Below are 26,760 nucleotides of genomic sequence, written 5' to 3' on the forward strand. Positions count from 1 at the left end.
CCGAAGAAGGAATGTTTAAGACGAAACCGAATAAAAATCTTAGTATTGTGCTTCGGACAATAAGAACACATTGGAAGTAATGATTTATCAAACAATTCTTCGAAACAATCCGGAACATTCCGGAGAAAGAACAGTGCGCAGCGATTTGCATACGCACAATAATGAAACTAATTTATTTACTGTGAGCTGCCAGCGCCGTATCAGGAAATGTGTTGGAATGCCAATTAATAACAATCAACGACATCCGAACGGCGGATTCACCGTTCACCCGGCCGCATGTGAATGAATGCCCACATGATCCGGAGGAACCGTCTTGATCTTGATTTACGCTGTCTCGAAATGAGTCTAAGCCACCGCGCGCGACTCAATCCGGGGGCTGCAGTCGTACGTTTTTTATTTTTGCTGACGTAAATGCGACAAGTTCAAACAGCGAAACAGCGGACTAGAGCAAACACCGCCGCGGCCAACATAAGCCCCGTCATTATCTAATTGGTTTTCCGAAAAGGATATCCTCTCCTCGTTCGAGAAACAGATCAAGTCATCGAACCACTATTCCATAAAATAGTTCAAACCACTCTCTATGGTATGAAACTGTTCCAAAAATTTATAGTCATCCAGCGGGCGAGGGAGGAGGTATTAACGAGTTCGCCCTTTCCGTTGACGTCGCCACCGACGGCCGCCCTTCCGTTCCGGGGGGGCACTCAGCGGTTCCCCCATTAGAACCTTCTCATTAAGCTAGCGGTACCGGTCTGCTGTTTTATGTTTAGCCCCTATCGGCCAGCAGAAGTTCTAACTGTTTTTCGTGGGTTCACATTTTCCTTAATTACTCCGAATCGGGCCGATCCAATCATCGTTCGACCGGCGGGACGACCAATAACCGCCGAATAAACCAAACTCATTCTTCCTGTTTATGCGCTAACCGAACTTCACCCGGACCGGTCGTCGTCCTGGTGGTGCTGCTGCTGCGATGGTGAAGAATAAGAAGAACCACATAACGATGAAGAATCGCTTGTTTTAACTCCGTCCGTCCGAGAGCTCCCGGGAGAGATCGTTCCTTAATTGAGACTATCGAAAATACATATATTTAATGGAGATCAGCTCGCGATCCGCGGTAAGCATTAGCATAAAAGACCTGACCACCGATTCCCGAAGACATGGGGAATCTATTTTTGTTGTTTTTTTTCTCTCTCAGTTCTTCCGTACTTTCTTTTCGCCAAACAGACCGCAGTGTCCGTAGTCCGTTGACTATTGGACGATCGGGTCTGTGCGGCAAATCGATATTGGCACCCTCCGTTTGACCGACCGTATGCTAATCGGGGATTGAACTAATAACTTCAGCGCGCAAAGCACTCTCTCATCCTTTAATAATTTCATCCAAAGGAAGACACATTTCGTGGTTTATTGCCGCGCTTCCATTATCTGGTGAAATTCGGTATGCAAATTGGAAGTTGTTTTTTTTTATTCGATGAACGTGCAGCTGTTCATCAGCGATGAGTTGCGGATTTTTTTTTATGTTGGCTTAAGAGTCAGTCGATTTATGGTAGATTTTTATACATTTCATCATAGTTTTTAACCAAATTAAAATTTTTTCGCGAAAAAAAATCTTAAGTGGCAAAAACGCACAGAAATTTTCCCACACAAGTTACATTTCATGCATAGTGCAAGTTTTCTTAGCGGTTTATGTTGAACTGCTAAGTGACATAGCAGTCCGATAAAAAAAACTGTGACTGCCTTGACCAGTCGAAGTCGAAGACGACACGTGAAGAAAACTAAAACAGTCAATGGCGTGAACAATTACACAGTGTTGCGTAAAATAGTGTTGATGAAAAAACCGAACAAAAAATACTGCGTTTCACACATTCTCGTGATATAGCGTACCGATTAGCGAGGAAGACCTACCCTAAACTTAGGCAAAGGTACATTGAAATAAGAACACCATTCCATTAACAGCATGATCGTTCCAATCTTCAACGTGAACGGAATGAACAAAGGTTAAGGGCAAGATAAAAATGTTGAAGTTGCACCTACTTCATCGAAGTACGACGTTCATCAGACTCTTTCAGAGCATAGTCTTTGATAAAGACCTACCCAGAAAGTGTGGACGCAACCAAAAACCGCTGCCATTTCGCAATGGTTCAGAATCTGTCAATTTTTATGGCTCCGTCCTGTTGTTTACACTCTTCTCTTACCACTTGTGCAGTTGTTTATTCGTTTTCATTAGTTTGTTTCGAAATGCGTGAAGTTTCAGTAGAACAACGTCGAAAAATTGTGTACAAAAGGTGCACAGAACGCGGACTGTCACTGAGAAAGATAGCAAAAATGAAAGGAGTAAGTGAAAAAGCCGTGCGAAATGCAATCAGGAAGTTCGGTGAGGATAACACCTTTGAGGATAAACCGAAAACGGGTCGAAAAAAAGGTCCTGCTAACCCTCAGTTGGATAAACGTATACTGAAGGCGTTCGAGCAAAAGAAGGAGGTTTCAGTTCGGGATGTGGCCAAAAAAGTGGGCACTTCGAAGTCAAATGTTCTTCGTGCTAAAGAACGTTTGAATCTTCGAACCTATAAGAAGCAGAAACAATCAAAACGTAGTCCGAAACAAGAAGCATCGATCAGGCCGAGGGTTCGAAAGCTGTACAATACGATTCTTGTTGGAAATTTGAACTGCATAATCATGGACGACGAAACCTACGTGAAACTCGATTACAAATTCTTGCCGGGACCACAATATTATACGGTGCGAGAAGGGCAAGTGTTAAACCAGTCCGAGACATCGATTGAAGTCGAAAAATTTGGTAAGAAAGCTATGGTCTGGCAAGCAATTTGTAGCTGCGGTAAGATTTCGAAACCCTTCACCACTGCTTCAATGAACAGCGAAATATACATCAAGGAATGTTTACAAAAACGACTTCTACCCATGATTCGATCCTGTTGTTTTCTGGACAAGGATCCTGTTGTCTTCTGGACAGATCTTGCTTCTTGCCACTACTCGAAATCAACGGTTCCATCTCATCCCTTCACCTCATAACTTTGAACATGAATAATATTTTACAACCTACCGGAAGCAAACTGTGAAATGTTTTAAAATGATTTGAAAAGCTATTGTCACACTTTCCTATTGAAAGAAATGGTTTTAAATTCTTCGGTGATCGTTTTTTTTCATATAAAAAAAACTCACTTTTCAATTTATGACACATTTTCGTCTCAAGATTTACAGTTCGTCATGTTTTTGAATATCTACTAATCGATTCGTCTCAAAACATGATCACTATTTCGCACAATTACACTACTATGGAATGCTGGATGACTTCATAATTAGTTATGTTCACTTGCCACTTGTTTAGTTAACGATTAAAAACTTAAAAAATCACCCGACAAGGAATAAAAGTCTTCAAAAATATGAGATGAAAGTTTTTCACTTCGTTCACTTGATTGAGCTTTGTTTTCATCTCATTTGGTTTCGCAAAGTTGCCAAGTTATCTCATAATGTTACAAAACAAAAATTGTTTATCTTCTTTAAATTATCATCAAAAAGTATGTTTTTGGTATCCGTGACATTAGTTTAATTATATTATTGATATTAATATTTCAATAAAACTGTTTCAGCTTCGAATATTATCAGAAAGAACGTGTTAAATACTAATGAAATAACCATTGTGGCAAATCTAGTAGCCCTGGTTTCATTCCGCTATACGCCAACATAACGCTGTGAAGTGTGTGTGTGTGTTTCATCGGCTGTGCCCAGAGATGCCAGGTATTTTCATAGAAAATATGTATTACTTTGCATAGAAAGTCTATATCTGTTCTATCTGTTTTCACTAATAAAATGATGTTAAAAGATAGTTCTTTCGATCTCCGTAAGTCATTGTCCCATTAATTAGATAATTCAACGAGTAAATTTTTTACCAATAATAATAATGTGGACAAATCCTGGTGGGTACGGTTGTATCGTTTGAGTTGTATATTTGGCAGCGGTGAGGCAGTCGGTCACCAGAATGTCTGCCCAGTCATATTTTTCCATCTGGCAGCGTTTAGTCAGCCATCTGGCAACCATGCGTATGGGGGTGAGAGTGTATTAGTGGAATATTTTGTTTTGATTGCTGTCGCCATTGCTAATTTATAGGATGAATAAAAGATCAACGATAGGATGGATAAAAATCCATTGAGATGAAATTAGGAGCAGAGTAGTGAAAACATCATTAGCGTTTTTAGCTGTTTTATAAATATTAGTTGAATTTTCAAGAAATGTAAATCAATTCTCAACGTGGAGCAAGGCGAATGAAACAGTAATATGAAATAGTTACAGTGATTTTAGTGGCTAAATCGGGGTTTGAAGGCGACGTCCTTACAAATGAGATGAAATAGGGAGCCCTTACCCTACCACCAAAAAAGTCACTTTCGTCCCAAAAGACATAAATCCACCAAATTGCCCACAACTTCGACCAATTGAAGAATTTTGGGCATTAACGAAGCCGAAACCATTCAACAGTTCGAAAAAGATTGGAAAAAAGTGTCAAAACTTGTCCCCAAGAAGTCTGTGCGTAATTTAATGAGGAACGTTCGCAAGAAGGTGCGCCAGCTGGTCTACAATGGCTAAGTAGCAAATGTTGAGAATAATATTCTGTTGTAGTCTAATATTATCAGTATATCGAATAAAATTTGAATATCTAACACTTGTGAATTATTTACAGCGAAATCAAAGTGCGTCCATACTTTCTGGGACAGTCTTTAAGCCGGAAACTGAAAAGAAGCATTCATTACAACTAGATTTTTACCCAATTTTTCCTAAAAAGTCGCGATGAAGTGACGAGCATAAAATTAAAAATTTCAGAAGCTGCAGGGCGAGACCGGACATTTCTTAGAAATTGAAAAAAAAATACCCATTACACTTAGAATTTTACCCATTTATCTATACAGTCGTGTAGTTTCAACTTTTAACAACAATTCCCAGTTTTGTGATTTGGAAAAACAAGCATTAGTATTTTTTCATCAAGTTACCATGAAATGACCAACCCAAAATCTAATATTTAGGAGCCGCGGGGCTAAACCGGACTTTAAAGTTTCACACAAAACTGAGGAACGAATATGGTAGGGCGCTTAAACTTAAGATAACCAAAAGATTTATTGAAGCCTGTTGGATTGTTTCGCTACATATGATGAACGTATTGATTTGATTTATAATGAATGTAGTTTTAATAAGCGCTAAGAATTAGAATTCGTGTATAGATATCTAAATTTAGGTGTGTTTTAACAATCCGTTAAGAATTTCAAGTCGAAAAATATGTCTGATTGAGCCCCACAATTTTTATCTGATTTAGCCCCGCACAGACAACAACAATTTTATTTTCCACGTAATCGAAAGTACTTAATAATCGCTGGACACAGGACGGAATGAACATATGAAAGAATTAATCAGACTGTCATTACAATGCACAAAAATCAAACATACCCAAAAAATCAAAAAAAAAATCAGTAAAAAACGTACACGTTCGTGTTCGTGATTGACGCCAAACTGAATTTACTCAGCATCATCCAGCTAACTGACGTCTGTCTGTCACATGAAAGCGCGTTTACACAGTCAATCTATGGATCAAAATAATTGCTGGTTTAGAAGATGTTTTAGCTGTCCGGTTTAACAGTTCGGAGTCTGTACGTACGTTCCTCGATCCACACTAGCGGATTATTCAAACAACAAATTAATACAGAGTTGCGTGTGACTGATTATTCAAAAACGAATAATAAATAAAAACGCGATGAGCGACACTCCAGTGTTCCAAGATGGAAAACTACTAGACAAAAATAAACTTTCATTCCTATTCTACTTTCCGATGCCGTATTCGGTTTCCCCCTCTCTTGTTTGATCCCAGTGTCACCGGGGAACAAAATGTGTCAGGTTCCTATGCGCAACCCTGTATATTACCAAATTTCACACATCCTAAATCAACTCAATTGCTTTGCCTGCCGTTGAGTGAAACAACACAATTATGAAATGAATATGCTTTAGGATCAAGTAAATAATTTAAGTAGTTTGTTGTTTATCAATGTCTGCTTTTTACCTTACCATTCATCTATTAAGAGAGGGGGGGTGGGGGTTGGTCTAAACGATGAAAAAAATCATCATTTTTGCGATTTTCCCAGAATTATCGTTCAACAAAATAAATTCAAATGTTTTGCATGATAAAAAGCATCATTCGAAAAACATTTTGTAATTTTTTCGTGGAAAAATATTGAGAAATAAGTCGATGAAGAGGTATTTTTGGGAACGCTTCTTAAAAATCATGATTTGCGGTGCCACTGTATCTCAGCGCAGACTTATCAGAAGTGAACAAATTAGGCCCTAACGTTTCTGTTTGGTTCTTTTTTATTTTTTTTTTATTTTTGGTGGTTGTTTCAAAGTGAAAACTACGATTTTTCACGAAAAAATTCGCTATTTTGTAGCTGTAAAACCTCCCCAAAGTAACAAACAAGGAAAAGGAAAACGTTTGGGTTTGTTTTTTTATATGTAGAAAGTGTGTGTAAAATTTGAAAAAAAAAATGGTGCAGTAGTTTTTAAATGACGATGGACACGGACTTTCAAAACCTGCTGTCGAGGAAAACGCGTTTAAGGGTTTTTGTCCATAAAATCAATGGAAACAATTAATTACTCTAGGGAGCCCGTAGAGTCTAATATTTTTAAAAAATCACATTTTTTCTTTTATAATTTATTATAACGAAACATTTCAAGAATGTTTTCTCAAGTTTTGAAGTCAATCGAAGTAGAAATCTTGAGCCTGTGTGCGCAGCTCTTATTTCTTCGTAGAATGAGATAGCCATAGATAAAGGTCAATAACTTCCAGAGTTTCGTTCCAATAGGCTTGAAAATTTCACAGAAAATTATCAAAAGTTTTACTATAAGAAAATATAACGAAAATAATAAATGATTTTTCAAAAGTGTTAGACCCTACCCGCCCCTTAATTATAAGGAAATTGGTCCAGTTGGTTTCGAGAAAATCTCGAGAGCACTTTTACACACTGTTTTGCTCATTTTACCTCATAATTTCGAAACCGTTACTTCGGAACCGCAAGTTGGATCTAGATAGGGTGGCCATTTTTTTAATGTGGAACACATTTTTGTTTTCTATATAGGGGTGCAAATTAGAAACTCAAGAAAAATACACGTAGAAATGTGGTCAGGTTTTGAACAATTACAGCTCAGTCAATTTTGTATCAATTATCAATATTATGTCACCATTTGATTGGAAATATTTCTACGTTTTGATTTGAATGTTTATACCCATGTATTTTTAATATCATTGAAATGTTGATTAATAGCCAGCAGTGTCCTATTTTGTCTGCAAAAAATCTCCGACATACCGGATTTCCCTGCCATAGTCGACGGTTTTGAAGGAGTAAGCGATATATCAAAGAGAAAGCATTGCTCTGATTGGTCAATCGATGCTAAAGCGCAGCTGCTGGAAGCACGCGAATCTATAAATATAAGCAAAATTATAGCTAACGTTTCAGTCCAATGAGTAGTATGCTAGAGGTAGGTTGTTGCTAGACTGCAAGACAAAAAGTGCCATAAAACGATTTGAAGCTTTAATTGGTATGCTCTGGTCTTGTGTCATGCAAGTTCGGATGAAATTCCATGTTATGTCGTTTCGCCTGAGAAAATGACAACTACCCCAGGGTAAATTTTGAGCGCATAAGATTAATTTCTAATTTATATAAGATGAACTCGAATGATAATGAGAAAAAGTTTATCGCTTCAACCGAAAACGTAGAATGGTAGTAATGGTAGAGAAACGCTATAAAAATAACTGCTTGCATACAAAACTTGAACACAAGCTTGGGGAAAGAAGCTTTAATATCGATATCTGTATCGCAAGCTTGTATAAACATATAATTTGGGATATTGATGTAATTTCGTCGGCTACAAAACAAATTCAAATCACGACAAATAGTCTACATTCTGGGTTCGCGTGTTCGGTGTTGGTTCCTAATAAAGATTAATCTAAGCAGACTCTCGTGCATTTGCGAATTCAAAAGTGTGACTACTAATTGAAAATATCGATCATTAGAAATATTGGTTGCCTTGTTCCACATCATGGGCTCGAACAACCCCATGGGGCTGATCCTTGTAGTTTTTCGCGTTTCTTCAAAGAAATAGAAATGATAAATAAATATTGGAGAAATCAACTTTTGATCGGAGCTTGGAGACCTCTAGTGTTTTCTATTATCATTGGATTCAGCTCGACGAGAACGGAAAATGTCAATGTTGTCTTCGCTCAATTATCTCGAAGATATCTAAAACCGAATTTAACAAACTTATGCTTGTTTAAAAGATTCTTATATAGTAAATCAAGTTCGAAGATCAATTAACTGTCACTTCCGGAGATTTTCTGATATAAGTGATATAACCGACAAAACGCATTTTCTTTCTCCAGACAATTTTCTCGAGGATGACCAACCAAAATTCTACTATTTTAGAGCTCATTGGAATGCTACTTTTGGTTTTTAAGGGTCAGGGTCATTTCGCCGAATTGTAATTGTTCTAATATCGTAATTGGAATTGATTTAAAATAAAGACAAATTAATAGCGTCAACGCCAGGTGTATCTACCAAAACGAGTGTGTGTGATATTTTCCGTTTACTTAGTGAAAATGGAAAAATATCTAATGCGGCTTCGCCACATCGTTCTGGTTCGTGTGCTGACCGACCTCGCTACCGCTCATTCGGACCTAACTAAAGCATAGAAACCTAGCTTTGAGTAGACCGGGCAAATGAGGCGGTTACAGGTTTGTATGCAAGAGGCCGCCGCTTCCGTGGTCGTCAAATGGTGAGATAACTAAGTCCTCACAAGTTCCTAGCTCATGCCTCCCCGTGTGTGTATGATGACATTTGGTCAATAGAACGGCGTCGACTGGGTGCTATCGCCTTCTGCGTTAGTAGCAGAATGAGAGGGTGCGAAATGGCTTGTAGGTTGAAGCCCATCCTAAAATGCAGTGTTTATCATAGTATATTACAACATATAATTCTGTTGTTTATTACATCATGTATTATTATTATTATTATTATTATTATTATTATTATTATTATTATTATTATTATTATTAGAAGAGCGTAACTTACACTGCGACATTAACTGTTATATTGTATCATAGCATATTATTTCATATATTATCGTCTTACACTATTTTATATTATTATAAACTATGTTGTATGGTATTATACTGCATTGCATTATATCACATTATATTGTATTATATTATAATATTTTTTATTATATTATATTATATTATATTATATTGTATTCTATTATATTATGTTATATTGTATTGCATTATGTTGTATTATATTATATTATAGGGTTTATTATGAGTAGTACTACGTACCTCTGCGCAAAATATAAATTTGTTTTCCTTATAAGTTATCATTTTTGAAGTAACTTTCAATTAAATATCAAGGTCGTCACAAGGTGAGCTTGGTTCTCACTGGTTCCTGTTTCATGCCTACACGTGTGTCTGTGGTGACAAATGGTCTATGGAAGGCATTGATGGCAGAATGAGAAGATGAGAAATGACATATAAATTCAAGTAATATAATATCATAGCATATCGCAACAAATCATTTTATTTATTCTATTATTTATAACATAATTCATTGTACTATATTATATTGTTTTTTATTGTTATTTTCATAATTATATTTATTGTTATTATTATTAATTTGTCATCAATAATAATAACATATATTATTTTTATAGATGTAGATATTATTATTGTTATTAGAAGAGAAATATTCTACTTCCTGCAGTATTGCGAAGATAGAAGAGCATAACTGACACTCTACATTAACTGTTATTTTATATCGTGTTTGGTAATATATTATATTATATTGTATGACATTGTATTATATTATAATTAATTAAAATATATTATATTATATTATGTTATATTATATTATTTTGTAATCTATTATATCATTTTATGTTATATTAATTTCATTACACTATGTTTCATTGTATTTATCAATATAAAATATTTTGCACGGGGGCGTAAAGAGGAGGGAGCATCAGGGCATCGGACGAATTGATGACTGGACGAGGGATTGTGGATAGCCAGCCCAAGTCACTTGAAGGAAACTTGTTTCCTTCTGAAGGTTTGACATGAGTCTGACGCGCCCTTCTCAAACAATGAACGGTTGTTTTCGAACAGCCAAATAGCGAGTCTCTTCAAAAGATTAATTTGATTTTTATATATTTTGAATCATTTTAGTATTAAAGTATTTTTGCACAGATATTTGAGAAACCAGTCTAACGTCAAAAGACAAACTAATTTAATATTAAAATCTTGCAAGTATTCCTGTTGGAATTTGAACCATTTGAAAAATGATTCATTTATTATTTCACAGAATATTCTTGAAATGTTTTACTATAAGAAAATACAAAGAAAATAATAAATGATTTTTCAAAAGTGTTAGACCCTACCCGCCCCTTAAGAAAATAAGGCCTTTTTATCCGAACTTTTAGTTAGTTGGGTATCGAAATGTTATTCTAACAACAAAAATATCAAAAATAAAAAAGGATAATAGGCTACGGGGCTACAAAAATTTTCATTCATAGCAACGTTACTTAAAATCTTTTGGGCGGTCTATGAGAAAATCGAATAAATTATTTTTTTCCCTCGTTACTCCGGAACCGGATGTCGGATCCGGTTGAAATTCAATAACAGGGTATAAGATCTTCGATGTGAATCTAAATGTTTGGAAGCACTTCTGGTGGACACTAAGAAAATAGAGTACTCCCATATAGTTTTTTACATTTTACCGCATCGGAATCAACAAAGACGAACCCTAAAAACCAAGGAACAGTAAATTCTATTGGGCTACAATGTAGTAATCACCCGAACCATCATCTTTGCATTTTTACAACCGAACCTCACCGCAGATGCGTCATCGGACCAGAAATTTCCCCAGTCCAGCCCAGCTTGATTGCAGATAGTTGCAGTTGCTCGCAAACATAACCGTACTTTTTACTGCGACAAAATTGCCCCGATGTGACTGGTATGCCTAATCGAAATGCACTGGCGTTCCGTTTTTTTTTCAATGTAGTTTGTATTGCGCATTGGTAGCATTCGCGATTTTGGCCCGGCAATGCGTTGCTCAGCGCACAACGGATTGCGACGCTCTGGCTCGGGATGGGACGAATGGACGCGGGTGGGATTTTCGTTTGGCCAATGGAAGGCCGCAATATTTTTGTGATGCCTATATTCGCAAGTTTCGACTCCGCACTCCGCAGAGCCGGTGTGTGCTCATTGCCGATGCAACGGATGACCATCGTATATCGGGCAATATAATCGTGTTGTATTACATGGGAACAAGCAGCTCGATTTGACTTGGCCGGATTCACCGGTCATTGCATGGCCACGCACACCGGTGGCCAGTGGTCGGTCGCAGGGAGGAAGAGGTACGACTGCTTTCTTGACGGATGGAGCCGGTCAGTCAGTGAGTGTTCCAGTTTCGCGAATTCTGTCTCACATCGGCGAAAGACGTCGGATCGGCAGGAAGGCATTAGGAGGGAGGTGGCCACAGGTTTTCGGTAAGAAATTTTGCTCTCTCACGTCAAGAGCACTTCGGGACAGCCACCACCGAGCGCTACGCGAAATTACAGTGCAAAAAAAAAACAACGACGTACCCTAATCGAGGGCTTCGATTGGAGGATTTTTGCTTTTCGTTGTTGTTTCGAAAAGCACTCCGATTTCTCTTTCGAGGAAGGGTTTCGCCGGGTTACCTACATAACAGATGACATGCACACGCACAGACACTGCCGAACCTCACATCCATGTTCGGTGCAAAAGGAAATGACTCTCGTTTGGGTTTGGTTCTGAAGAAAGCAAAAAAAAAACGAAGAAATGACCGAAACCCTTCTCTTTTGTCGGAAGCAATTTTAACAGCTTCATTAAACAGATTAGCGCAAATTACAGGTAAATTCTAAATTGGTCCGAATTTTTCACCGACAGGCTAACCGATTCACAGGTCGGACACTTTTAATATTAGGCTAATGAAAAGAGTAGCAATTTGAGAAGGGAAACACTTTACTATTGAAAGGAAAGAAAAAGCAAAAAGAGGGAAGTAAGCAAACTCTACCGAAGCAAAATGTTTGTCAGTCAGTATTTTGCACAATTATATCATGATTATGATTTGATTTTATATTTCAGTTTTATTTTGGATCAGAGAAAAACCTGCAGAAGGTTGAAATGAAAGGTGAAGGCGGGGTTATATAAAAAAAACAATATTCCATATTGAAGCTTGAAATCATCAGCGAAAGATAGCTGGTGGCATTTTTTCTAGAAAAAAAAGTTGAGATCGTTGACGTAGACTGAAAACATAAATGGTCGTAAGTGGCTACCGTGAGGGACTTCTGAGCTGACGGTGAATTTTACTCGATTTTCACTGACATTTCGCGACCAATTAGATTAGAAGACTGGAGCTATTCTGTTAAAGATCTACTGAATCCAAGTCCTTTCAGGTTCGTTCAAAGCTGCGTAATTGGTAATTGGTATGCTTGTAGAGATCGGATGACGAGAGGTGTTCAGGTCGGTTGAAAATCGATTTGGAACGGGTACACATCTAGTGCACAGGCCAATGGCGAATGTGAGGTTCCGTTTCCCAAGCATAAACACAGAAAAACAACAACTAGTGAACATATGTGCTGTTGGGGGTTCGCATATTGAATTTCGCTTCAAACAAAAGCGATTGCGTCATCCAGCTGCTGGTAATTTGCATTGAAGGAAAAGTGGACAACGATGGGGAACATTATAGAAAATCAACCATTCTAAGGACTTCAAATGTTATCTAAAGAACTCTATTTATTTGCAAATCGGAGGTAAAAATCACCAGTTTAGTGCAAGTCTAGAATAATTTGATGTGCTCTATGCTTTTTTCGCAGTGCGAAATTCGCACCAAACGAACGCAAATAAAGCTAGCATTTGGCTGCTTCGCGTTCGAGAAAATGTTCGAAAAGTGTTGAGTATCGCAGAGAATTTCACAATTTGGGCCTTCTGAAAGCCGGAAATTAATCCCGTACAGTATTTTGATAGTTTCTATCACTAAAATATTGAGATGTATGATGGTTTCTTCTAGGTCAAGGCTCAAACATACAAATGGCTTAGAATGGCGCCCTACTTCCTGGAATACAAACGTAATCATCCGTAACCGCTATAAGTTATGTCCAAGACTCCAAAGCCACTAACGTAAAGAACTTATTTAGAAAACTGTCTCAAACTTCCGCTCTAATTCCTAGAATACAAACGCAATCTTCTGAAACCGAATGGCTCTGTTCAGGCCTACAATATCTTGAACGGTCTCTGATATTACCTACTCTAAGTTTTATGCATTCGGTATTTGCTTTTGATTGTATTTAATTTTTCAAGAAAGTCGATGAAGATTATATCACGTGCACCAGAAAAGCCATAACCTTCTCAGTTTTTGGCTGTCGGGCCTTTTGACGCTCCGGATGTCGTTCACCGGCTGCAGTCCAACCCATAGCAAAGCAAAGCCTTGGTATTACATTCCTGTAGTGGAATTTGACTTTCTGTTTCAACAGACTTCGCAGCCGATTCAGAGTGTACAGAACCATTGCATGGCTAGTGCTACGGTTCTACTGACACTACGAATCCTTCCAGGTCGGGGCTCGAACATACGACAACTGGTTTGTAAGACCAGCGCCCTATGCATTGAACCGCCAACCCATATTATGATCGTTTTGATTGTGAGATGAAGTGAGAGATCCATGTTTCGTCCATTGTCACATGTCGACGCAAAAAAAAATCTGATTTATTACTCGTAAGCGTGGCCACACACTGCTCTGATTCATCAGCATGTTGTTATTTTTTATCGACTGTGAGTAAATGCGACACCCACTTTATAAAGAGCTTTCTCATAGTCAAATGTTCATGCATAATTGTAAACACATTGCCTTTCGATATCTTTACGGCCTCAGCTATCTCACTCAATTTCAATTTACAATTAGATATAACCCTGTTGTGACTCTTCACGTATTTTCTACAGTTCTTTTCGATAGGTAACACTTTTGAAGCCATTTGCTGGTGCATTATCATGTTTTCATGAAGAAGCAATGATGAATTAACACACGAAATAGTTTTAAATCCATTGTTTCAAATGACAAAAGTAGCTTCACTTAAATGGCACTCACTTTTCAGACAAATCGAAGTCAAATGAAACTTCCCACAAATAGCCTTTCGAAAGTTGTTACGCCATCTGTATGTCAGTCACACGACTTATTGAGTGTTGTGTTATCATGAAACGTTTTTTACTGAGAATTTTTTCCATCGAACAGTAGAATGATTTCTCACCCAGTCCTCATTAGTATACGTATGTTGCGAATTCGCTTAAAGAAGGCTATACCTTCGTATGTGATTTTCGGTCAGGGCACAGGCATGCCATGTGAATAACTTGTCACCTACTAGCATCAGCGGGCTACATAGTCATTATTTACAGACAGCAGCGCACTGCGGTAAGCCCTGCGAAAAACTGGACAAGAAGTCACCTGTATGTACGACATCACTTTTGTGCAATTTGACCTTCGGTTTCAACTGACTTCGCAGGCAATTTATAGCGTACAGGAACACTCCATGGTTGGTGCTACGATCCTACTGACACTAAGAATTCTTCCAGTTCGGGGCTTGTAAGAAAACCGCTGATGCCTGAACAAATGACGGCAATAAGACAGGAAAAGTGTATGACTCCGAACCAATGGACGAAGACGTGAATAGTGGACCATTGAACCCCCTTTACTTAACTCGCTAGATAGCGATGAGACTATCTCTCTCTCCAAAGGAAAAAGGCATTCAATAATATAAAAAACTTATTTTTATGATAATTGAGTACGTAAAGTTGATGCGAATGAACCGGTTTAAAAAATAATAAATAAACATACAGAAGTAGTCCTTATCAAAATGAAAGCTCAACTTTATTTACTCAAGCAAATCAGGTTGCGCAAAAAAATGAAAATTAGAAGATTATTATTTTTAATTTTTAAATGGAACTCGAGTTTTCATCGCCACTCAGCAAAAGTGGTCCGGCAAGTGATACCCAAAAGTACCTACCCGTTCTGATTTTGAACGACTGTTTCATTGGTTTTATTATCAATTCTGTCTGAATTGGTTCAGCGTTTTCCAACGCTCTTCTTTTCCTGTATTCCTGATGCGTTCTTTTTTTTTCGTTCGAAAACGTGAATTTCGCAGTTAATCGTCGTTTTTAATTATCGGGTGAAATTGATTATGCAAATTGGCAGTTGTTGCCCTCGTAACCGCGGAGAACTTCATCCGAGCATATATTTTGCTGATGTTATGATGATTACTGATGCCCGGTTCGGTGAATGGTGCTTATGTTTTTTCTCGAAACACTGTGATAATCCGAAGCGACACCGTTTTTCGACGACTTGTGCAGATTTGTGTCTTCATTTAATTTGCTCCATCGTTGAATCCGAGGCGGCTGCCTAGATCAACTTTTATGGTTTGTGAAATCGAGGAATCAGGCATACAGTCCGAAGAACTTCGATTAACATATGAAAGGAATCTGGAGAAATTTGTTAGCATTTTGAAGCATATTTTGAACTGTCAAATTAGCTCGAATTGTTCGAATGCGACCGCAAGAATGTGTAAAATAGGTGCAGAGAATTGTTTTTTTCACCAATTTAGACCAATTCTAGTTTGGTCAGAATGGAGAGTTTTCATCGATGGCGGTTGAGTGTTCGGTAGCATATAACAGAATAGCAGTGTTGAAAAAGTCATTATCATAAAATGTTGTTTTTATGGCTATTCACAAAACTAACTGATAAAAGAATTAAATCAACACTGATGCGGAGTGAAAAAGCTCTCTATAAATACTGCGTCAATACAGGCTTACTGTCAATGAGGCGAAACTAACGAGAGTACAACCAAATTATCCCGCCGACGTAATATCAACTGGTTATATTCTGGATTATTGAAAGAATCCATTTGTTCCATGTTAAATAAGTTTATTGAAAATTTTCCTCGAATGCGAAGCTTCTGCTACTAGATATTGTCACTAGATCGGCGAGAACGGTGCTCAATCGGCAGATCGGCCGATGAGCTACAATCGCTGATGAATAAGAGATCAAACTTTTTTTCGGATGGGAAGAATCTGTTCAATAATGCTGGATACAGCAGTATTCAGATTGTTTGGCCAAAATAAAACGTCCGGGCCACGTCCGGACTGTCCGGACACCAGAGAATGCTGAACGAGTTCGATTCGCTCTTGCGACGAGTCCCGCTTTCTATACTCACACTAACACACTAACACATAGATGGCGCTAGTTTTATTGCAGCCATCTATTTTTCAGTTAATACTAACATTTAAAAGACAGCTGGTAAAATTTCATGATATTCTATTCATTAGTTTGTGAGTTATTGTGCTAAGAGTGACGCTACTTTTGTTATTTTCTGAACAATGACTCAAAAACAATTTCGAGTTTCAATTTTACACTGCTTCTTGGTGGTAAAAAATACCGTTTAAGCGAAGCAATGGCTTGAAAAGTTTTATGGAAACAACGCACCGTGTTACAAGTCAATCTAAACAATGGCAAAACTACATGAATTAAACTTCGAATTTCTCCCACATCCACCGTATTCGCCAGATCTGGCTCTCAGTAAAAAATTTCGCTGAAACTGAGCTTTTGTCAATTCACATAATAAATGTGTCGAGTTCCTTTGCGCAACCCTGTATGTTACAATTTTTTTGCACTAACTTTTCTCGGACATGGCCGTTTTTCAAGAACTTAAAATCAATGAAAAGATCGGTAGAGTAAATTTCTTCAATTTCATCCTGATTCGTCTACCGGTTCAGGAATTACAGTGTTTTTTTTTCGAAAGTGAGAAGCAATTTCCTTGAAATTGGTTTAAAAAATTTATGAACTGATTTCTGAAACTATATTCAAGAAATCCAGAACAGGCTCAGAATTCAGTTGCCAAATTCAGGTTCGGAATCTAGATCAAGATATCAGGTCATAAATTTAGTTTTAGAATTATGGAACTCGACTCATTTTTAGAATCTAGGAACTGAATTTTGAACCTTAAGAAGAAAATGTAGAGCAGTGCGCGCGTCGCTTTTTTGATCAATTATTCAAAAACTAGAAACTATTTCGGAAAATAAAAAACACTAATTTACTCAGCGTCTATTTAGCGGTTCAAATTGAACTGCTTCAAGCACGAAACGATGTATGTATTTTTTGTACAAACCAAAAACCTCTAAATGTTTAAACACACTTAAGTTTTTGCATTTAAAGTTTATCACAACTAAGTATTCTTAGAATTTAAAAATTGGGTTTTGAAATGTATAAACGGTTACGTTTCCGTTCCACGGGGTTGCTGTTGGAACTGAAAAATAGTGTCTTAAAGGAAAATTTCAATAAGAATCTACACAGGCAACTAAAAATTATATAACTTTAGACAAAATAATAGAAATTTGAAAAAGTGAATTTCATAAACTTTTCATCATCTGTTTTGTATGGTGAGAAATGCACAGTGGGTTCGGTGGCATTATATTGTGACAAAAATTACATATAAAAAATTGCGCGAATTTATGCGTTGGGTTTTGAATTGAAATAAAAACGAGTTGAATACGATAAAATACAGTAAATAAAAGTAAAAACGGTTATGAGCCCTAAGCACAAAAGTTCTGTTGTTGTTCTGATGTTTTGAATTTAGTTCTAACATGAATTCAGAAATTAGATTCTGCTTCAGTATATTGTTCTGAAAATCAGGTTTGGAGTTCAGATCTAAAATATACATCCAGAATCAAGATCTAAAACTCATATCCTGAATTTTGTTCTTGATTTCTGAAGTTGAAAGCCCAAATCAGAATTCAGGATTCTGAGCCCGAATATAAAAAAGGGAACTACTACAAAGGGAACTCTCACGGAAAAGACGTTAATAGTTTCGAACCGAGTATATTTTTGTTGAGAACAAGCCTATAGATGGCCCCATACTAAATTTCATGACAATCAATCCACTATTGTTTGAATAACAGCTGATCGTGTCAAACGAGTTCTAGTTTTAATCAAACTATGGAAAAGGACGAGTTTCGTGTCCTAACAAAATAGCTACGTTGAAATGAATGATTGGTCAACCATCCCCCACTGTATTCTCTAGATCTGGCCCCCAGTGACTATTATCTATTTTCAAATCGGAAAAGGTTTCTCCAGGGAAATAAAATTTTAGTTGAATGCTGAGGTCATTGTAGAAACGGAAGCCTATTCTGAAGGCCTTGACAAATAAAGTTAAAGTTAGAAAAAAAAGTTTTCACGGTAAAAAGTCGACTTTTTCTTTGTTAGGCCCATGTTCCATGTGATAACGTTAGTTCTAAAGTCTAGTGAAGCAACCAGTTCCAGAATCCAGAATTAGGATTCAGTTCCAGAATCATAATTTTTAGTCCTGACCCTGTAATCTGGAACTAATTTAATTTTAAAACACTGAAGTCTGAAACTCAATTTCAAACCTGAAATTAACTTCAGAATTTAATCGGGACCAGAATCCAGACTTTGAATTCTCATTTCACTTCGAAGTCTAAACAATCATCATCTGGAGTGGACACGGTCCGAAGCGTCCAAAGGCACGACAGTCAGCTAGTTATGGGAAGGTTATGGCTTCAGAATGTTGAAATGCTTCATCGACTAACAATAGCGAATACTAAATAGCGTTGTCAGAATGCGAAAATTAAGGAAAACCGACCGAATCGATGCATTATCTTGGCGAAACAAGATAATGCACCGATTCGCAAGACGATGACAACGATGGTTAAATTAAACAAATTAAACTTCGAATAACTTCCCTATCCCCCGTATAGTTCAAATCTGACCCCTAATGACTACTGGCTATTCGTTGAACTAAAAAAAAAAAATTTCACCTGTAAGAAATTCAACTCAAATGAAAAATTTTGAGACAGACAAATTCTTTGACAAGCACAGCATCTAGAAGTTACAGAAGCGTTGTAATGATTGTATTGCTGGAAGGAGATTACATTGATGAATAAAATCGATTTTTGGTAGAAAATGTGTTTAATAAGTTAGATGTATAGAGTGATGCGTTAGAAATATTTGTGATGAACAAATATTTTAGGTCTAATATTTTCTATCAAACCCTGTCTGTTATTATGTAGTTTTGAGAATTAGAATATCTATGGAGATACCGTATAAATCTTTCGATAGGTCAGTAGTTAAACAAAATCAAATAGAGAAACGCAGATTCTAAAACGAGAGTTAGACAATGAAAAATTAGAAACACGAAGCGAGAAAATTGACTCGGAAAGCAAGATTCCAGCCGTAGTTCGTAAAGTAATAGGTATAAGATGAAATTTGTTTCAATATAAGTTTGCCTATTTAATCAATGTTTTCATTTTACCGTTAAAACACGACAAAAACATGATTAACGCATCACAACTAAACGAACATAATTTTCGCCTCCTCATCTGCCTCCCTCTTCGAAACCACTATGAAATTCAAATTTAAACACACAGGTCAGTAGTCCACATATCAGCTTTCATACCCAACCGAGTCGTTTACTCATTGGCCGGAACCACCGTAAAATACGATCGGTTAGGAGGAAAAAATTACTTCATTAGACAAAAAACAAAAAAAAAATCCGGGAGAGACGACATGTAAATCGTTCGAAAATTCCAATAAATATTTACTCTCGAAATGAATCTTCTTTCACCGGCCATCGCCATCCTCATCGATATGCCACCCTCCCGCCTCCTTTCCCTTTTCTTCGCCATCTTCCCGTTACGGCGTAAGCCGGTGAAATGACCCAAAAAATTGGTCGTAGAGAGCGTGAGAGATTAGCACTCGGTTGGTGCCTACGGCTTCGAAAAAAAAAATGGAGAAGAACCGAGGATGTCCAGAGTGCGCGCGTACGGTGGCAAGCGACCACGCATAAAATTCACTCGATTGGCAATCAATTAGTGTCTCCCGATCGTACCTTCCCCCCATCATAACTCCCTCCCAACCGTTGTAGGGAAAAAAACGATTTTACGCCGAATCAATATTCATAGCGTTTTCGATTGTGCCAATAAATCCGGCGGCCGGTAGCCGCCAGGCCACTTCTGGAATCTGGAGCAGACGCGGGAACGCAGGCTTTCAGGTTAGGTTTTACATAATTAGCTGTGATTGCCGATATTAAATTAAATCTATGGGCCGCGGGTAAGGCCGCTGCTAGTGAAAGGGCTGTGTGACTGGGATTCACTCACCTGTAACCGTTGGTTGTACTTTTCCTGCATCTTCTGTTTGCGTTCCAGTTCGTCTTTTCGGCGCAGGAGCTTCCGAATTTCCAGGCTACTTTTGGCTGTTTCCGATGGAACATTGTCACCGGTGTTGCTACTGTTATTGTTATTATTATTGTTGTTGTTGTTATTATTATTGTTAGTGTTATTGTTGTTATTTTTGTTTTTGTTATTTTTGCTACTGGCAGTCCCACTGCGCCGTTTGCTTCCCTTGGAAGCTGATGATGATGAGGAGGAGGACGAGGTATTGTTGTTCTTCTTGCTTTCATCGGCGACGGAGTGGTCTTGGTCTTTTTTCTTCGGCTGATCACAATTGCTCTTCGATTTCTCCTGATCTTTACTTTGCGACGACGGCTGCTGTTGGCTTTCGCTCTCATCTTCGCTGAAACTTTCCAAAAGGATCTCGGAGTCGCTTGACTAAATGGAAGAAGAAGAAAAAAAACGAGACGAAAGAAAGCAAAGCAAAAAAGACAGAATAAGAGTCATGATTTTGTGCGCAAAAAAAAAAACTAAAAGAAATAACAAGAGCAGGTCTCGACCCGGCGGCAGAGCAGTACTTCAAGCATACAACTGCACTCACACGTCATGAATGTGGCAAATGCGCAAAATTATGTTCGACATAAATAACTAATCTCAATTTCAAGCGAAAATTGCGCTCTCACTGCTTCGGAACGTTTCGCTTTCGGTGCATCCGCTCGTGCGGCATAGCGAGCGCTGGGAACTGTCAGTTTGGCGGTCGGGACGGTGACGGGACCTGGCCAGCCGACCGGCTTCCCGCGATCTGCCCCGAGTGCCCCCGGGGGCTGATTGAACGCGACACGTTAATTGATCCAATAAATGGATTTTTGGTGGCCACGCATCGGTCTAATCGTCATCCGGTTGCCTGGACCGGCTGGATGGATTTTTGGGATCGCTCGGCAGGTGGGCCCTCCGGGAGTCTACCGGGGTTTGATTTGTGATGGTTCAGCTTTAACAATTTGCACGCCGTTGGCCCCCGTTGTCCGAGAGCAGACCAAACAGCAACAACAACAACAACAACAAAAGATGTGGAATTTAGGACACGTACGGATTAGCGCACGGCGGGATGGTCTCCGGGCGGGCGTTCCAGTGTTTCCCGCGTTGTTGTTGTGGTTATGCTACAAGAGGGAATTCTGTCAAAAAGCAGTGACTTTTTTTGTCGGGGTTCTGCAATGTCTGCTTGTTGCAGACTCACGCGTAGTCAGATGAATGGTTTCGGAATGGTGATGCCTCTCAGGAGGAGTGATCTCGACTGAAACCGAGCTGAAGGCCGAACAGGAATAGTGACCGGTAACGAGAAGGGGCCCGGGTCCTCAATGCATTATTAAACTAAATGACCTTCGGTTCTAATGGCAAACACAAGTCTTCGATTAATGAAAATTTTCTTCTGATAATATAATGACAAATGTATTTGATGCCATATCGCTAGAATTGAGCATGATCGTCAAATAAGGCTTGTTCACGACAAAATCTGGACACTCTGGAAAAACTTCACCAACGTGCGAAATATTTCGCAAACTGATGAACGTATGTCTGTTCATTGTGTAAAATCAATTTTTGATGATACTACAAGCTTCTAGTTCGAAGATGGCGCCGAAAGAAGAGTAATTGTGTGCGGTGGCTATGAAAATCTGGATCTGTCAGAGAGAAAACTTGCAAAAGAGCTTTGGTTTTTCGTGAATATTTGACAAAGTTTCACTGCGTGATACGTGATGATGAAACTTATGTTCCGGAAGACTTTAAGCAGCTTTCGGGAATGCATTTTTATAGCTTCTATGCAACGGAGTGGCAAAGAGGAGCATTTCAGGATGAAGAAGAAGGCCAAGTTTTTCAAACAAGTATTGGGTTTGGCAAGCAACGAACACCAGTGGTCGAGCAAGCCAAAGCTTCATTACTACCGAAAGAATGCCTAAAGAAGCGATTATCGCCATTCTCGCGGAGCCATGATTCTCTCTTACTATTCTAGCTTGATTTGGCATCTTGTCACTACGCCAAATATGTCGATATGTCGAACGATTGAAGTCCATGTTATATCGAAAGAGGCGAACAATTAAAAAATGCATCTTGGATTGAACTAGAAGCAAATTTGTTTAATTTCAATTTTAATCTGTCCAGATTATGTCGCGAACAAAACTCATAGTACAATTCTGCAAGTATATTTACAATTCATTCATTATTCCAGTGGTCAAGGATGGCTTTTATCGTATCAAAGAACGCTCACCAGCAACTCTTCACACGATTCAATCAGTGCCATCAAAGAGAGACGGATATCATCGCAGCACCAAAAAAACCGGCATGGTGCATTTAACATAGAGCAGACACCAGTGCGAGAGCGAATTTCTCTCGATGACCTGTCTGAAAATCAAAGGTTAACTCGCTGCTGTGGGGATTCCTCTTTGAAGCAACAAACGGTCGCTTATTCTCGTTTCGCGATCCGATTCTATACAGGCAGTTGATAATTGCGATAGAATCCTTTTATTATTGCCACTTTATCTAACTATGTGCATATAACCTTTGTATTAGTTGTGTCTATGAATATGTCTGTGAATTATAATTATAATATACTCCCTGGCCATATTATTTGACCCATGCGGAAAAAATAATATTTATCTTAAATATTGTTGCTTCCAACGATGAAAAAATGGAGCAATTCGGTGCCAAATTCGATTTGTATGAAACTTTGCATGTGTAATCGATATGGCAAATAAAGTATTTTTCACTAGACCAGAGATTTTTTTTACTCTAGACTATTTTTTGAGAAGTACCTATGCGTTTTGAACAACGTTATCTTTAAAGAATCTATAGCTTCTACGAAAATTTTGTCTAACAAGTAGTTATTGGCAATAAATTGAACTTTCAAAAAAGGAAATATACCCTGAAAAAAATAGTTTCCGATTTTTCAAAAAATCAAAAATGAAATTATTCAAAAATTCTTAGTTATTCCATCGTAAGATTTTTTTTTTCATATCATACCACGAACAACGCTAAGCTACAAGGAAACTAATGGATATTAGAGACAGTTGGAGAGATTATCTATAGAAAAGTTTCCTCAAGAAAAACTTTTTGTTGATTTTCGAAAAACTATGTTTTTACAGAAATAAAAGTGTTTGAGCAATCAAATATTATTCTTCATGCTACGCTCAATGAAAAAGTTAGTAGAGAACTACTTCTTAATTGTAGTAATTTTCGAGATATATGAGAAACTAAATCGAGAAAACTGATATGTCATGAGAATACGCCCTTTTTATAAGTTAGTCTGGGTTCACCATCGCCAAATTTTTTTATTTTTGCAATTCTTATGATTGCATTGGAGTAATTATTTTCGAGATATTTTGCAAACAGAATGGAAAAAAAATCACTGGTTTATAAAAACACACATTTTTCATAAATTTTGTGTGGTTTTCCATAAGCGTGCTGCATTTAAGTTGCAAAGTACAATATCGGTGATATAATCATTATAGATTTATATTTTCATGTTTTCATTTTCTGTATCGACTGTATAATTCGACGTCCTTTTCAATAATTAGTCTTGAGTGAAAAAATCTCTAGACCACTGACAAAAAACTTTATTTGTCATACCGATCACATGTGCAAAGTTTCATGCAATGTGAAAGGGGTCGTACCAACAACCAGCCGATTCCCACCATCGGGCGCTAGTTCATTTTTAGTGGGCAGTAAACTCAAAGTTGTCAACAGGTGCGCAATGACTTGCCGATATTTTTTTTCGATTATAGAGGTTTTATCCTTAAGGTCACTCTTCTCTTTGGGCCAGGAAAGGTTTCTGGCTCTATGTGCGGGGTTTGGGAATCGAACCCAGGCGGGTTGCGTAAAAGGCATCGATTTACCCATCACGCTATACCCGTCCCCAAATCGCAAATAGGAAGTTGTTTCAAATCAGAAGGTCTTGATGAAGATTTCATCACCCTGGAATCGTTCGTCATCAGCTTATTGCGTTACAACCGACTTGATTTGGTTATCGCACGATTCAGAATGCGATCCTCGACTGTAGACAACATTTCAATTCCTTTCCGATCTGAACTTACTGGTTGTCGACAAACAATCTCCGAATAGTAACAGTTAACAGATCGGCTGAAAAGTTCGTATCGTTTCTATGAGAGGGCGCCACTAGAATTAAATCCATACCATTTTCAGTTAGTACCAACCTTCAAAAGATACGTGTATAAATTGGACAGCTGTCTGATTATTAGTTTGTGAGATATTGCATTTTGAGTGAAGCTACTTTTGTTATTGTGAAAAAAATGGAAAAAAAGGAATTTCGTGTGTTGATGAAACACTACTTTTTGATGAAAAAAAGTGCCGCCGATACCAAAAAATGGCTTGATGAGTGTTATCCAGACTCTGCACCGGGCGAAGCAACAATTCGTAAGTGGTTTTCAAAATTTCGTACTGGTCATATGAGCACCGAAGACGATGAACGCAGTGGACGTCCAAAAGAGGCTGTTACCGATGAAAACGTGAAAAAAATCCACAAAATGATTTTCAATGACCGTAAAGTGAAGTTGATCGAGATAGCTGACACCCTAAAGATATCAAAGGAACGTGTTGGACATATTATTCACGAATATTTGGATATGAGAAAGCTTTGTGCAAAATTGGGTGCCGCGTGAGCTCACAATCGATCAAAAACAACAACGGATTGATGATTCTGAGCAGTGTTTGGAGCTGTTATATCGAAATAAAACCGATTTTTTTCGTCGATATATAACAATGGACGAAACATGGCTCCATCACTTCACTCCGGAGTCCAATCGACAGTCAGCTGAGTGGACTGCACGCGATGAACCGAACCCAAAGCGTGGAAAGACTCAACAATCGGCCGGTAAGGTTATGGCGTCTGTATTTTGGGATTCGCATGGTATAATTTTCATCGACTACCTTGAAAAGGGAAAAACCATCAACAGTGACTATTATATAGCGTTATTAGAGCGGCCTCATTTGAAGAAGAAAAAAGTTTTGTTTCATCAAGACAATGCACCGTGTCACAAGTCGATGAAAACCATGCTGAAATTGAACGAACTGGGCTCCCTCATCCACCGTATTCTCCAGATTTGGCCCCCAGTGACTTTTTCCTGTTCTCAGACCTCAAGAGAATGCTCGCTGGTAAAAAATTTAGCAGCAATGAAGAGGTAATCGCTGAAACTGAGGCCTATTTTGAGGCAAAGGACAAATCGTACTACAAAAATGGTATCGAAAAGTTGGAAGATCGCTATAATCGCTGTATCGCCTCTGATGGCAATTATGTTGAATAATAAAAACGAATTTTGGCAAAAAAATGTGTGTTTCTATTAAACGATACGAACTTTTCAGCCGAACTGTTAATTCATCAGTTTCGGTAACTTTACAAGGAAGTAGTATAAAATTTCGCGATGCACAAGCCTAATTTTGACGGATATTTTCCCAACCAAAAAGCAAATATCAAAATCAATGAGTAGACATGTTGAGGTCGACTGCGATTCAGCGTACTCGCCCAATTTGTGCTCCGATTTCAATGAAGTCTGCTTGTAGTCTGCGCGATCAATTTAATAAGGACACAAACTTTTAAGCTTGACATTATCCGCATTTCGCCCAACGACAGGCTAAATGTGGTGATACGTAGGAATACAACGTTCATTTGGAAATTTTGGTAGGAATTGCAATAACAGTTTTGATTAGAATTGTAATTGAAACATAAGCTAGACAAAATTTTATGTAGTTTCCCGTTCTCTAGGAAATTCAATCTGTAAAATAACGTTGTAAAGTAACATATATTTTTTTAAAGTAGTCAACAAATTGATTAATACGGAATGTATTCCTGAAGCAAACAACTCGATCACTTCTCCTTCAGTGGAACGTCCGTGCAAACGTACCCTGTGCGATCTACTGCCGACAGTCACGATTCATTGTTCAGAAGAAGAAGACGAAAAAACAAGACTCCAGCAGTAACAATTGCTTGAAAACTGCGAATGCGACAGCTACGATCGATAGCGATCGACAATTAACACCGGTCAATCGATAATCTAAAACAGTGCTGCGCTACTGCTTCTGCTACGACTAGCTAATTAAATCCGACGACGACGACGACACTTTGCGCTTGCCACATTCACCATCATCTACGCTAGGCACCCTTCCAAGTATCCCGAAAACCCCGAGAGTCTCCGAGAGAACGCAGGGCTAATTAATTTTTATTAATCCAACACTTACCCCTTCGGTTCGGTTTTGTACGATGCTGATAAACTCCTCGGCACCGTCCGGCGTGGTCACCTTCCTGAGCACCGGTGGTTCGCACTTGCAGAGGCACCCGGTCCCGAAGAAGATTAGCTTCTGCACCCGTAGGGCATTCTAGATCAGAACGCGAAAAAAAACACAAAATTAAAAAAAAACCAAACCAAACTAAAAGATAAAACCGCAGTTCCACGCGGACCCGAAAGGCGTTTAATTAGCGTCCAAT

The 26,760-nt window shown here is 38.2% G+C and overlaps 1 protein-coding gene across 3 annotated transcripts in view; it reads right to left on the bottom strand.

Moving 5' to 3' along the window:
* Positions 1–26,760, bottom strand: part of LOC131426149 (telomerase-binding protein EST1A) — a 237,000-nt gene that overhangs the window by 40,333 nt on the left and 169,907 nt on the right. For all 3 annotated transcript variants that reach the window (XM_058588614.1, XM_058588615.1, XM_058588613.1), the window contains 2 exons: positions 26,514–26,651; positions 20,262–20,711 (listed from right to left, as the gene is read on the bottom strand). In XM_058588614.1, the coding sequence (XP_058444597.1) occupies positions 20,262–20,711; positions 26,514–26,651 (588 nt within the window). The remainder of the gene's footprint in view (positions 1–20,261; positions 20,712–26,513; positions 26,652–26,760) is intronic.

Source organism: Malaya genurostris, chromosome 1, assembly GCF_030247185.1.
Source record: "Malaya genurostris strain Urasoe2022 chromosome 1, Malgen_1.1, whole genome shotgun sequence".
In the NCBI taxonomy this organism is placed as follows: Eukaryota; Metazoa; Arthropoda; class Insecta; order Diptera; family Culicidae; genus Malaya; species Malaya genurostris.